The sequence below is a fragment of the Clarias gariepinus genome, chromosome 26, assembly GCF_024256425.1.
Source record: "Clarias gariepinus isolate MV-2021 ecotype Netherlands chromosome 26, CGAR_prim_01v2, whole genome shotgun sequence".
NCBI lineage: Eukaryota > Metazoa > Chordata > Actinopteri > Siluriformes > Clariidae > Clarias > Clarias gariepinus.
Window position 1 is genome coordinate 23,073,953 of NC_071125.1, and position 11,048 is coordinate 23,085,000.

At 42.2% G+C, this 11,048-nt stretch overlaps 1 protein-coding gene across 1 annotated transcript in view; it reads left to right on the top strand.

Moving 5' to 3' along the window:
- zfhx4 (zinc finger homeobox 4) overlaps window positions 1-11,048 on the top strand; it is a 73,867-nt gene that overhangs the window by 56,944 nt on the left and 5,875 nt on the right. Inside the window, exons 5-9 of the mRNA XM_053487712.1 lie at window positions 1,288-1,404; window positions 5,672-5,805; window positions 6,154-6,354; window positions 6,583-6,688; window positions 6,829-11,048. The exon at window positions 6,829-11,048 is cut by the window's right edge and continues 1,018 nt beyond it. Of these exons, the coding sequence (XP_053343687.1) occupies window positions 1,288-1,404; window positions 5,672-5,805; window positions 6,154-6,354; window positions 6,583-6,688; window positions 6,829-11,048 (4,778 nt within the window). The remainder of the gene's footprint in view (window positions 1-1,287; window positions 1,405-5,671; window positions 5,806-6,153; window positions 6,355-6,582; window positions 6,689-6,828) is intronic.

Sequence of the window (11,048 nt, forward strand, 5' to 3'; positions counted from 1 at the left end):
CTGGACCGGTGCTAGGATTATTTTTAGCACTATAGTAACCATTTTCATTTTTTTCCCCGAGAATATTTTTATTACTGATTATTATTTATAGTGATTTTTTTTATTATCATTTTAATTATTTATGACATGTTTTGGTTTAAATGCTAAAAAGATTCACTTTTTTTTTGTAACATTGTTTTAACTTCAAATGCTCTGTACATACATCTAAACACACACACACACACACACACACACACACACATATATATAAGCGTACACCTCTTCATCCTAAACGATCACACATTTTCAGGCATTGCTTTTATTTGTGTTCGAATTAGAATACACACTCGCCAAAATAGCGTTCTTTGTTTTTTTTCTTGCCTTTTTTCTTTTTTTTTTTTTTTTTTTTTAGCCAGCTGCCACCAGTGACAGGAGATATTTCATCCTGTTGTCAGAATATTATTAATAAAACATTAGGACTAGAGTGCGGCACAATTTCTCCTTTCAATCACTCTCAGCATCTGCCATGAAAATTTCATGCTGTATATAATTTCCACTTAATGCGTTGCACTTAAAATGTCGGCGCCAGCGCTGCGTGGGGGATTGGAAAGGGTTAATTATATCACGTATCCGCCGAATCCCCGGGCCTCTGTGGCTTCCCAAACAATGACTCGAGTGCTAGTATGCAAATGCACTTCTGACCTATTAGCCTCATCGTGATTAATTTATACTGTTATTATTATTATTATTATTATTATTATTATTATTATATAGGGGTTTTTTTGGGTTTGTTTTTTAAAAACAAATTCTTTTCTATTTTTTTCTCTCTATATTTTCTATAACACATTTCTGTTTCTTGACATGCGGTATGAGCAGAAGAGACGGAGGAGCGAGCCTGGTTATCTGGTAATACTCAGCCTGCTAAAAATTCATTAAAATGTGACATCAGTGCCGTGAGAGACAAATGATCTCTGGATGAAAGGGAACAGTGGGCCTTTCAGGGATTAGAGGTGCGCAGCTTCAACCTAGCAGCTAACAGCATAAACAGATTAATCCACTGGCAGCATAGCGGAGATCCGCGGAATTATTAAACACGAGCAGGGAGGGAAGGAGGGAAGAAGGCAAGCCAAGCCGAGGACTGTTGTAATCTGCCTAGTACTAACAGTCTGGAGGTGTGTGTGTGTGTGTGTGTGTGTGTGTGTAAGAGAGAGACAGAGAAAGAAATTCAGCCCTGGTACGTTGAAACACACCGGTATGTTTTGACGGTAATGTGGGTAACCCGGCCACTTCCTGTGTGCTCACTTATAGAGGAACCAGGTGAGGACACCGAGGGACCGAGACGCGCTTCCTCAGTGGCTGCGGCCGAGGACAAAGGGACAAGCGAGAGAGAGAGCCAGGAGGGCAAGAGGACGGAGAAAGACTCCAGTAAGACCTGTAGTTTTGGTCTTTTGTCTCTGGCACCCTCCCTTCCTCCTCCTCCTCCTCCTCTTCTTCTTCCCTCCCTCTCTCACTCACTCACTCACTCACTCACTCAGTTACTAACACACACACACACACACACACACACACACACACGCTCATAGTGTGCCTGGGCTTCTGCCTCTTTCATCTCCACCGTGGGGCTTTTCCTGCTAATAATGGCTGCATGTGTGGACTGCATGTGAATGCTATCACAAGCCTCCCATTGACCCATTTTAATCTTAACCATGTGACAGCAGAGACGTTGAGACGAGGACGAATATTACAGAATGACCTGTCAGATTATTATTATTATTATTATTTAAAAAAATAAATAAAAAAAATCAAATCAGTTGCTTGTAATTTTTTAAGCTCCTTTCATTAATCTTCAGTGTACTCGCCGGTCCTCTGATGACATATTCATTTTGCGTGAGGATTAGATCGAGGACTCGTCTTACTTACTTACACGTTGCACCCGCGTAACCCTTTATTTATTTAATTTTTCACCCCCCGCCCCCCCACCATCTCCTTTTACATCAAGGCAGTACTCCACCCATCATTGTCCCAACTTCAAAATCTACAAATCTTTTTCCGTGTAACCGGTAGGACATTAACAAGGACAACAATCTGTACAAAACAGTATTGTGTCGCGATCAGGGAACAGCCCCTGGAGCTAGCGTCTGGCACTGTTACCTCGGGCTTTTTGTTATATTTGCTTTGCTAAATAAGAATTCATACACGCCTTTTTTTTCTTTCTTTCTTTCTTTCTTTCTTTCTGTTTTTTATGTATGTATGAGATGGAAATCTGTGGTCACCATGAATATTACATTGGATGTCTTTTCATGCACGCCATACCTAGAGCTACATAATGTTGGGTTCAATGGTGCAGAAGAAACGCTGAAACAGGGCCGAGCCTATTAGTTTAGCTAGTCATCTATCTTTGAGTCATATATGTGTGTGTGACAGGCCTGTCTGAGACAGCGGGCGAGAATTTGCACTTTGCATTATACACGGCATCGTTTAACATCTCCGATCCCGGCGAGGTCAGACGCGTTTTTTTTTTTTTCCGTTTGTGCTAAATAGTGAATTTTTCTTTCTTGCACTTAAAACTCAAACAGACGCCGTTTTGATTTATCGAGACGTTAATCCATTACTGGTGGATAAATCAGTCAGGGTTTAACCGTAACACGTTTAAGAGGTTTATACTGTTGAACTTGTACTTGTAAGTATTTTGTTGTTGTTTTTTTGCTAGGCGTAGGCATGTGGTATCTTTACAATACTGTATGTGCACATGCAAGGTCTCCCCTGCTTTTAATTCACTTCCTCATTTTAATCCAGTGTCACCACAGATTAATTATAATCCAAATTGCATTTTGCATGCAGATATTTCCTAATCTGGATCAACTTTGTTTTTTTTTTTTTTTTTTTTTTTTGCTAAGATGTTAATAATATGTGAAACGGCTCCAGGCTACAAAAATAAACCCGCACCCATTAGGAGAAATAAAAATGAGCTGTCATTAATGCTAGCGCACCTCCTTTAAATTAGTAAGGAAATTAATCATTGTTCATAACACCATTTAAAAACAATAGTAATAATAATAATATCTTATGCAACGCTAAGTAAAAAAGCACGCAATACACAGCGGCGGATATTTAACCGTATTTAAAAGTATAATTTGGATTCGAGGCATCGCATGCTGAAACGAGCATTACGGAGCATTATTATATTAAAATGTATTAATCGTTTATTAGCATATTCAACCGAACAGCCCTACAGCTACATGTTCTCTAAATAAATCCAACATGGCCGCCGAGGTCGCAATGCGGAGAGCAGGATGCGCTCAGGATTAGGAGTAAAACAGCGTCTGACCTCCAGGTTTCGAAATGTGACAGTCAGATGTTATCAAGTGCAGCTTAATTCGTGACCTTAAAACCCGGGATCTACGTAAATCACTGAAGGTACACTAGAGGCCCAGACCCGGGCTTATTTATAGCGCTGTGGACCGTTGGGTCTGAGGTCCAGGAAATTGAATAGTAAATTCATCCTGCCTTCATCAAGGAGGTCCCATGTAATTGACATTTTCTGGGGGAATAAAAAAAAAAATGAACGTAGAGATGTGTTATTTATCTGTACGCTTCTGTACTAGTGTTTTATATCTTTGGGGAAAAAAATAAATAGAAGGTAGATGTTCTCTAAGGAGCGGTGAGATTTTCCCTTTTTTTTGTAGGACAATCCGAGGCCTTGTAGAGATCTCTGACAGTTGTAAATAAAGATGGGTGGCCAGCCGGCTGCCCTGCTTCTTATAATGCATACAGCTTGAATGTCATAAATCACTTTTTGATTTATCTAATCAAGCAAGGTCCTGCTTCTCAAATGCATTTGTCACTGGGGGATGGGAACAATGTCACCGTTATTTTATCTTCTGCTTCATTGCTTTGAAGACAAAGAAAAAAAAAGAAAAAAAGCTATTTCAATTAGTGGGAGGTATAAAAAAAAAAAAACGAAAGTCAAGGATGACCTGAAATGCATTAGCCACCCACAGCATACAAAAGCATTTTTTTTTTTTTTTTTAAAGATAAGATGAAGTCTGTAATGGTCACGGTTTATAATTCATTCTCATTTTATCTCGTTTCATTTGTGCGTCTGGGGTTTTTATTTTTTGATACAACTCACTCACATTCATATAGACAGTATCAAGGTTTTTTTTTTTTCTTTCTCTTCTTCTTCTTACACGGTATCCATTTTGTTTTGAAGTGCTTATGAAAGCAGTACGCTGATTAAGAAAATAAATCATAGCGATGGATCCTCATGTAGCACAAAATCCGATTACTCCCCTACGAACCAACCCCCCCCCCCCCCCCCCCCCCTTTTCTCAGACTATACATTTACATTCAGTATGATGGCAATCAATGGAAAAGACTCATCGCGCGCATCGTGAAACACGTTTGCACCCAGTTGTCCGGCAATCGGCTCCTCACCCTGGAAATAATTTAGTTGCAAATTGACTGGAAGATGGTGAAAATTGAAAGTTAAAATTAGAAATACTCATAATAAACAGAGAAGAGGGAGGGAAAAAAAAAAAGGTCAGGAGATGCGGTACAGCAAAGAGATTGGCTCGTCTGGCAAATGAGGTTTTCTGTTTGTCATGAAATGTATGTGACATGCCTCCTCAACGCTGCAGGGATATCCAAAAAAAAAAAAAAAGATTACCTAGCAATTTAAGGGTATAGAAAATTCTCTGATGCTCTTGGAAATTTGTATTGTGTCCTTGTGGGGTTCTTTTTTATTTTTTTATTATTATTTTCTTTCCCCCTCCTGTGTCACTTTTCTTGACAGGCTAATATGTCAGGCTCCTGAGATGTAGGATTACAATAAAATAAGTAGAATGCAAAGAATGAAATTGCATGCACATGCAATGGAAATTCAAATAAAGTGAAGACTAATATACCCTTTAAAAATCAGTGCATTTTTTTTGTTGCATCCATGCCTCACAAGTATTTAGCCCAGAGTGACCAGATTAGAAAGAGGTAGCGAGAGAGAGTGAAAGAGAGAGAGAGAGAGAGAGAGAGAGAGATGGCAGCCAGGGGTTTCTTTGTGTTCTGCATACTCGGGGAGGGGATAAATTGCGTAGGGCGAGATGGCTGGGACGCTGTCTGCGTCTGGAGATGAGGGTAATGAAAGATTTATCACTCTGTGCAGCATTCTCTAAATACAACTGGGGGGCTGATTTCCTGAATTGAGCTCGGCTGAAATGGTAATAACATTTTTTGCCTCCTCCAGTGCTCTGTGTCGGGCACGGATATTTAGGGTAATGCTAGGGAAGGTGATTTGATAATCTATACACCCAAATAGCCTGGATAATGGTACCGTGACGTACAGCACAGTGATAATGCATTTGTGACTCTCCATTTATTTTGAATATCTTCATGACTGGAATTGCTTGGCCTGTTTTTATGGTCTTTTCTTCTTTTTTTTTTGTTTTTTTGATATTGCAGCGCCGGCAATAAAGTAGATTAGTATGAGTCAGGGTTCATTCTGTTCTTTTATATTTATGGTGCAGTGTTTGTTTGGGTTTCAATTCTCTAAGACCTTTACTCAATTTTTTCTTTTTTTCCCCCTTCTAAACAGCCACCCTGAGCTATGCTTAATATCATCGCCTCATGTTTGATGATGAGGTTGTTATTTTTTGTGAGGTGTAACTTAAGATGTGCTTTTTTTAAATTTGTTTTGTAGGAGGTAATACACTGGCTAAAGAAACTCTGGAGAATGCCGCAGTGGGCAAACGTGCACTTCAACAGGAGAAAGAAAACGACGCTCCACCCAAGAGGCCCAAATCCGTTGAGGAGAAGACGGTTACCAATGAGCAAGTGAGTTACTGCTTCCCATGTTTAAACCGATGGGTTTGTCTTTATGTTCACGCTAAGGCTTATGAGTCTTTGTATCGCATTAAATTTATACGTGTTACTAATTAAAATCATAATGCCATAACGTAACACTTTTCTGAAACGGATTATGTTAAGACCGCAGCACTTGAAACTTTTCACTGTAATCAGAGTCAGTCAAAGTTCCAAAGGGTACACATCACTTTTTATTCCTAATCTTACACTTAGAAATCCCGATCTAATTAAAGATACGAATATCTAGAAATTTCCAGATATCCTGTCCACCTTCATGGCCAAATATCGACCTTGACCTGATGAACTGCTTTATTTCAGGTGCAGCAGTGTCCGTACTGTAATTACAGCAGCAAGGATGCAAACCGCCTCCAGCTGCATATCATGTCCCAGCATTCCATGCAGCCCGTCATCTCCTGTCCCCTGTGTCAGGATGTCCTCAGCAACAAAATCCACCTGCAGCTGCATCTCACACACCTCCACAGCGTGGCTCCAGACTGTGTGGAGAAGCTGCTTATGACAGTACGTTTCTGTAAATCATTTCAATTCGTCAATTTCAAGGCTGTTGCATTTTGCTGTGACTGCGCAGGACATTTTCTCTGCGCCATATACTCCAGTAATTAATACGAATAAAGCAAATCCACCCGTAAGAGCTGTAGTTAATGTTCATTTGTTCATTTATGTTGAGTCTTTTTTATGGTGCTTTGTTGTGGTTTCACTGACAGTGCGTGTATCTGATATTTATTCCAGGTGGCGGGTCCGGATGTTACAATTCCAAATAATGCATTGATACCCGTACAAGACAAAGCCCCATCTGTAATGAACTCTTCAGTCGAGGCTTCTGAAAAGCCCATAGGTAAGCTCCATACAGCCTTTTAATAATTAAACATACTATAATGCAAAGAAGAAAAAAAACATTCTGTGAAATTCAAACCAATAATTTCTCAACAAGCCGTTTAATATATTCCTTACATCCTCTTTTTTTGTTTACAAAAGGAAACAACTCAAAGGATTTGAAAAATAGCACAGGCACAGACAAAAGTGACCTTGAGCTTGCCAATGAGGAAGTCCAGCCACCAAAAGAGGCTGCTGAAGCTCCAGATTGGAAAAAAGCCCCTGGCCAAGACAGGAAGAGCCCAGATTCCCTTCAGGAACACCTGAGCGATCTGCAAAAACGCCAGCAGCTCTCCGTCTCCGATCGTCATGTCTATAAATATCGCTGCAACCATTGCAGCTTGGCATTTAAGACATTGCAGAAGCTTCAAATACATTCCCAATACCACGCAATTCGGGCAGCCACAATGTGTAGTCTGTGCCAGCGCAGCTTCAGGACATTCCTTGCCCTCAGAAAGCACCTGGAGACCGGTCACCCGGAGCTCAGTGAAGCTGAAGTGCAGCAGCTGTGTGGAAGTCTACCACTCAATGGTGATATCACAGAGAGTGAAGCAAGAGCACTGGAAGAGGCACAAGCCTTAGAACAGGAATTGGACAAAGATGACGAGCTGGACCAGGAAGGAAAGGCCAGTCCTACAGGAAGTGATAGTAGCTCCCTGCTTGATGAGATGGGCTCTGAACCGAAGAGGACGCTGCCTTTTAGAAAAGGTCCGAATTTCACAATGGAGAAGTTTCTAGATCCGTCTCGTCCATACAAATGCACTGTGTGTAAGGAGTCTTTTACTCAAAAGAACATTCTGCTCGTTCATTACAACTCTGTTTCACATTTGCATAAGCTAAAGAAAGTTCTTCAAGAAGCCTCAAGTCCAGTTCCCCAGGAAACCAGCAACAATGTCGACAACAAACCGTACAAATGTAATATATGTAACGTTGCTTATAGCCAAAGCTCAACTCTGGAGATTCACATGAGATCTGTCCTTCATCAGACTAAAGCAAGAACTGCCAAACTGGAAACAAGCAGCACTTCCAGTAGTGGAAGTGGAAGTGGATCTGCAACATCCAACAGCCCTGTTCCAGTCAGTCAGGGAAACACAGAGTCTGTGAGTTTACCAGTATCATCAAACAAAGAGAACAATGTAGATGCCAAAGAAGTCAACATAAAGCAAACTACTGATCATATCAATGTTCAGCAAACTCATCAGTCCACCCCGTCACCAGCGCAGCTTCAGATGCAACTGCAGCATGAACTTCAGCAGCAGGCTGCCTTCTTCCAACCACAGTTTCTGAATCCAGCATTTTTTCCCCATTTTCCGATGACACCAGAGGCTTTGTTACAATTCCAACAACCCCAGTTCCTTTTCCCGTTCTATGTTCCCGGCACTGAGTTTAATATCAGCCCTGAGCTAGCATTGCATTCAGCTGCATTCGGGATGCCAGGCATGACTGGATCATTCCTTGAGGATCTAAAGCAGCAGATGCAGCAACAGCACCAACTGGGCCAACAGCAGCTCCAGCTTTCCCAGCAACAAGCTCAACAGCAAGCCACTCAGATGCAACAGCAACAACAAAAAGCCCAGCAACAGAGCCATAAGCTTAAGCCAGAGCCCAATCCTGTGTCTGAGATTCAGATGTCCAGAGAGGTGGAAGAGCAAATGGAAAAGCAAGACAACAAAGGGAAGCATGAGACTGTCAATGATCCTGATAACAATAAAGAGAAAAAGGATTCCAAAAAGCCTAAATTTTCTGAACCTTTAATTCCTCCACCACGCATCATTTCTGGGGCCAGGGGTAATGCTGCAAAAGCCTTACTAGAAAACTTCGGTTTTGAGCTAGTAATTCAGTACAATGAGAACAGACAAAAATGCCAGAAAAAGAACAGGGAGGAAGAAATAAGTGACAAATTAGAATGTGGTATGTGTGGGAAATTATTCTCCAATATGTTAATCTTAAAGAGCCACCAGGAGCATGTGCATGGGCAGTTCTTTCCCTATGTGGAGCTGGAGAAGTTTGCACAGCAGTACAGAGAGGCATATGATAAACTCTATCCGATAAATCCGCCTTCTCCAGAGACCCCTCCTCCACCGCCGCCACCACCGCCACCTCCACCACCCCCAGCACCCTCAACTCCAGCAACCATCCTTACTACCCCTAATACAGTAGGAAAGGCACCCACACCATCTCCAGCACCCCTACAAGCTCCACCCCCTCCACCACCACCGCCTCCTCCACCACCTCCGCCACCTAGTGCTCCTCCACAAGTACAGCTTCCTGTCTCTCTTGACTTGCCAATTTTCCCACCATTGATGATGCAGTCCGTGCAACATCCTGGGTTACCCCCACAGCTTGCGCTACAGCTTCCAACAATGGACTCTTTATCCTCTGACCTCACACAGTTATGTCAACAGCAACTGGGACTGGATCCAAACTTCTTGCGGCAATCCCAGTTCAAGCGTCCTCGCACCAGAATCACAGATGACCAACTGAAAATCCTCCGCACTTACTTTGATATAAACAATTCTCCTAATGAGGATCAAATACAAGAAATGGCAGAGAAGTCTGGCCTTCCACAAAAAGTCATCAAGCACTGGTTCCGCAACACACTCTTCAAAGAGAGGCAGAGAAGCAAAGACTCGCCCTACAATTTTAACATTCCGCCCTTGACCACACTGGAGGATATCAGAGTGGAATCTCAAATAAATGCACTAGAATATAAGACTGACTTGGCCATGAACAAGAGATCTTCAAGAACTCGATTTACAGACTACCAACTCAGAGTCCTGCAAGACTTCTTTGATACAAATGCTTACCCAAAAGATGATGAGATTGAGCAGCTTTCTACGGTTCTCAGTCTGCCGACACGTGTGATCGTGGTATGGTTCCAAAATGCCCGCCAAAAGGCAAGAAAGAGTTATGAAAACCAGGCCGATACCAAGGACAATGAAAAGAAAGAACTTACAAATGAGCGTTATATCCGAACCAGCAACATGCAGTACCAATGTAAGAAATGTAATGTGACCTATCCCCGAATATTTGACCTGATAACTCATCAAAAGAAGCAGTGCTACAAAGATGAAGATGATGATGCTTCAGATGAAATCCACTTTGAGGACATGTTTGACAACTGCGAGCTGATCACGTTGAAGCAGGTGGAGTCAAGTAAACAACCAACTGCCACCTCAAGCAGCTCTGGCTCCAGCTCTCCGCTGATGCCCTCACCTCGACCTGAAATAGGAAAAACTTCACCCAAACCTGAGATCCCCAGTGAGAAATCAAAGCAGACCGAGAATACCCCTTCACAAGCAGCAAAACTAGTATCTGATCCACGACCATCTAAAGCTTCTACACCTCAGCCTCCTCCACAGAAAATGTCTCAGTCACAAATGACAAGGCCGCATTCCCAACCTCAGTCTGCAGCTGTCCCATCCAGTCCTCTCTCCATTGCACTCTCATCACTTACCAACAGCATCCCCCCTCAAATGTTACAATATCAGTGTGACCAGTGCAAGATAGCTTTCCCGACTGTCGAACTGTGGCAGGAACATCAGCATATGCATTTTCTTGCAGCTCAAAACCAGTTCTTGCATTCGCAGTTCTTGGAAAGGCCACTGGATATGCCCTACATGATATTTGACCCAAATAACCCTCTAATGACGAGTCAGCTTTTATCCGGAGCCCTTTCCCAGATGCCATCACAGAGCGGTTCCGGGCTGGCCTCTGCCACTGGCTCTGGTTCCTTAAAACGGAAGTTAGATGATAAAGAGGATGGTTTAAATGATAAAGAAGGTGGAAATGGTGGTGAAGACCAACACAGAGACAAACGTCTCAGAACTACTATAACACCAGAGCAACTTGAGATCCTTTATGACAAGTATCTGCTTGATTCTAACCCGACAAGAAAAATGTTAGATCATATTGCCCATGAAGTGGGTCTGAAGAAAAGAGTAGTTCAAGTCTGGTTTCAAAATACCCGTGCCAGAGAAAGAAAAGGTCAATTTAGAGCTGTTGGGCCTTCCCAAACTCATAAAAAGTGCCCTTTTTGTAGGGCGCTCTTCAAGGCTAAGTCAGCCCTTGACAGCCACATACGCTCGCGGCACTGGCACGAGGCTAAACAAGCAGGTTTTAGTTTGCCTCCAAGCCCAATGATGCTTCAAGATGAGGGCGCTGAAAGCCCACATAAATACAGTTTCATGGAGTGTCCACCACTGCCACTAAAGACTGAGGTAAATGATTGTGAACCTCCAGCTGCATCCTCTACCCCAGTCAAATCATCTGATGCACAGCTAAAAAACTTCTTGAGCCCTTCATCCTTAAAAGCAGAAAAC